This window comes from Rhinopithecus bieti, unplaced genomic scaffold (assembly GCF_001698545.2).
Source record: "Rhinopithecus bieti isolate Rb0 unplaced genomic scaffold, ASM169854v2 scaffold_47952, whole genome shotgun sequence".
In the NCBI taxonomy this organism is placed as follows: domain Eukaryota; kingdom Metazoa; phylum Chordata; class Mammalia; order Primates; family Cercopithecidae; genus Rhinopithecus; species Rhinopithecus bieti.
The window spans coordinates 497,508-501,112 of NW_016820098.1; the positions used below are offsets into that span (position 1 = coordinate 497,508).

At 37.1% G+C, this 3,605-nt stretch overlaps 1 protein-coding gene across 3 annotated transcripts in view; it reads left to right on the plus strand.

Annotated features, from left to right (window-relative positions):
- The window catches only part of AZIN1 (antizyme inhibitor 1), a 47,227-nt gene that overhangs the window by 37,019 nt on the left and 6,603 nt on the right, over positions 1-3,605 (plus strand). For all 3 annotated transcript variants that reach the window (XM_017859454.1, XM_017859453.1, XM_017859455.1), the window contains 3 exons: positions 1,169-1,250; positions 1,636-1,710; positions 2,678-2,840. In XM_017859454.1, the coding sequence (XP_017714943.1) occupies positions 1,169-1,250; positions 1,636-1,710; positions 2,678-2,840 (320 nt within the window). The remainder of the gene's footprint in view (positions 1-1,168; positions 1,251-1,635; positions 1,711-2,677; positions 2,841-3,605) is intronic.

Consider the following 3,605-nt stretch of genomic DNA (forward strand, 5'->3'; position numbering starts at 1 on the left):
TATTTTTAGTAGAGACGGGCTTTCACCATGTTAGCCAGGATGGTCTTGATCTCCTGACCTCGTGATCCGCCCGTCTCGGCCTCCCATAGTGCTGGGATTACAGGCTTGAGCCACCGCGCCCGGCCAGGTCTTGCTTTTTCAAACACTCACAAAGATGTGTAGAGTCCCCACTGTTAATAGTTTATTGTGTATCTTTAATTTTATTATTTAGTTTTTGAGATAGTATCTCATTCTATCTCCCATGCTGGAGTTCAGTGGCATGATCACGGCTCACTGCAACCTCAAACTCCTGGCTCAAGCAGTCTTCCCGCCTTGGCCTCCCAAAATGCTGGGATTACAGGTGTGAGCCTCTGTGCCTGACCTTACTGTGTATCTTTCTATTCTACTTTGTACATAAATAGGTGATAGTCTTTTAAACGAAGAATTGGATCGTGCTGTGCCCTACACAATAGATAACATTCCACGTCAGTCTAGTTTGAATTCTGCTTAGGTGACAATATTGACACATTTGAGAGTTTTGTTCATATTTCAACTAAGTTTTAATTTAAGTTGACATAAAAATTAATGAAGTACTATCTCGAGTAGATAAAGGGAAAAGAAAAATTGGCTTTATGGTGTACAGTTCTATGGATTTTAGTACTTGTGTAACCACTGCCACAATCAGGAAGTATTCTATTCCGAAACTTTATCACTAGTAATAGTAGTGAATAATAGTAATACTGTTACTCAGCTTGATTAATGTTCATTTATATTTGTTTCACAACAGACACATTTTTGTATTTGGTTGGGTAAAACTGAATGTTCAATTTTATGCTCAACTGAACGTGATACGATTTTGTACGCTTGTTACTTCACTATATAAACATAAAAGCACCACATATACATAAAAGCACACCTTATTGTATAACTACAACAGTACTGATAATTGACTTATTGTTAAGAATTTTTGTTTATAGAATTACAGTTTTATCTTGGCATTGCCTTTTCTAAAAAGCTGGTACTGTAACTTTGGTTAATTAGAGGCTGATGCTTCTAATGGTTTAAGTATTTGGTAAAGTTAATGTGGATACTTAATGGTATGAATATGATGAATGACAGTTGAAAGAAATTACAGGAGATGTCTCTAAAACTTTCTGCTCCTTTAAGGTTATTATTCTGTGTGTTTCAGATTTCATGTTTCGAGTGCTTGCAAAGAATCTCAAGTATACGTACATGCTCTATCTGATGCTCGATGTGTGTTTGACATGGCTGTAAGTGCTTTCTTTAAATTATTTTGATATTTTAGCCAGGATGTTAACTTAAAGACTAAGTATTGTTTTCTGCCTGTGTGAATTACTCTGACTACATTCAACGTCACACACCTCATTTTTATTACATAAGCATTCAGAGCTCTATACAGTCACACCTTTTAAGCGGGTAAAGGAGTGAAATAGTAATTAACTTGCATAAGTCTAGAAGAGAGTACAAATAAAATCAAAGAGCATACCTAACATTGAATCAATCTGTTTCTATCAGTAAAAAACCAAGAACTTGCTGTACTAAAGATCAGAACAGATACTTAGGGGGGTTTTTTAAATGTTCTCATATCCATTACAATTTGGAAAAGCATTTAAATAATTTTTTTTCCATCTGTAGGGAGAAATTGGCTTTACGATGAACATGTTAGACATTGGTGGAGGATTCACAGGAACTGAATTTCAATTGGAAGAGGTAAACTTTTCAGTAGATGACATAACAGAATAATTGCTTTCTTTGCTACTTAAGTGGTGGATGTGTAGAGCAGGATTTTTACAATGGCAGAAAGTAAACCCTGTAACGTCTCTTTAAAATTTTATTCTTAGAAAATATGGATACTTAATGGTAGTTAGTAGACCTAGCTAACTTTGAAAAGTTTGATAGAATTCTTTGAACATTATCATGGAACATTTTCTATTTCAGTTGTGTTTCTATACTTAATGGCACAAATGATTTAATACTTAGAAAACTTCACTACTACCTTTTTTGTTTTGTTTTAAAAAGGGTCTTCCTGTGTTGCCCACGCTGGAATGGAGTTGTACAATTATAGCTCACTGCAGCCTCCAACTCCTGGGCTCAAGTGATCCTCCCGCCTCAGCCTCCCAAGCAGCTGGGACTTAAAAAAAAAAAAAAAAAAAAAAAGTCTTTCTGTATTGTCCAAGCTGGTCTTGGAACTCCTGGCCTCAAGTGATCCTCTTGCCCCAGCCTCCCAAAGTTTTGGGGTTACAGGCATGAGCCACCACTCCCAGCCAACTTTAGCACTTAGGCCAGATGCACGTCACACCTGTTTTCTCACCTTCCTGCTCTGCCCTCCTTCCTTCCTTCTTTAATATCTAGAAACTATGATTTGAAAATTTTGCTTCTGTTTTAGTGATCAGGTATAGAAAATGACTTAAAAAACAAAACAAAACAAATACCAGTAAGTATTTGTTACTAGAACTATCTGTTTTTAAAATTAATGCCATTCTGATAGTTACAAAATAAACTGACTTGAAAGCATGCCTAATTAATTGCTTGGAGATAATTACGAAGTTGCTAAGGTTCATAGTCTGTGATTGGAACTGCTCCATTTTCCTAGAAGATTTTGTTAATATCAGTTTCTGAATGTTACGAATTATCTGATCCAATATTGAAATCATAATGTGGCATTTAAAATCCACAGGTAAATCATGTTATCAGCCCTCTGTTGGATATCTACTTTCCTGAAGGATCTGGTGTTAAGATAATTTCAGAACCCGGAAGCTACTATGTGTCTTCTGCATTTACACTTGCAGTTAATATCATAGCAAAGAAAGTTGTTGAAAATGATAAATTTCCCTCTGGAGGTAAGTTATGAAGTTTATGGTTTTATTTTTGTTGGTAGATAATTGCAGTTAGTCTGGAAATGAACAGATGGTCATGAAGTTGTAGGTGGTTTTCAGCTTTTAAAAATCTTAAAGCTGGCCGGGCATGGTGGCTCATGTCTATAATCCCAGCACTTTGGGAGGCCGAGCCGTGTGGATCACGAGGTCAGAAGTTCGAGACCAGCCTGGCCAGTATGGTGGAAACCCCGTCTCTACTAAAGATACAAAACTTAGCTGGGCGTGGTGGCGCACACCTGTAATCCCGGCTACTCAGGAGGCTGAGGCAGAAGAATCACTTGAATCCGGGAGGTGGAGGTTGCAGTCACCCAAGATCATACCACTGGACTCCAGCCTGGGCGACAAGAGCGAGAGACTGTCTCAAAAAAAAAAAAAAAAAAAAAAAATCTTAAAGCCAAGGTCCCATTCCATAAGACTTCCAAATCCAACTTTCTTGGTACTGATGTTTAGATATGTGTGTTTTTTATAAATGTCTACCAGATGATTAATTCTCATCCATTATTCTCTTCTGTTCTCCTTTTCTCACATGGATCACAGGGAGGCTCTGTTTTCGTACTTTCTTACTTAAGGGCCACAAAGCGTCCTTATAATCTAACTCAAGTCAAACCAACAAAAAGGCACTAGACAGTCCCATCTCGTTGGCTAATAAATATTATTGTAGGAAATACTGTTTTACATTAACAAGCCTTTTTTTTTTTTTTTTTTTTTTTGCTTTGGGCCTATCCCCCT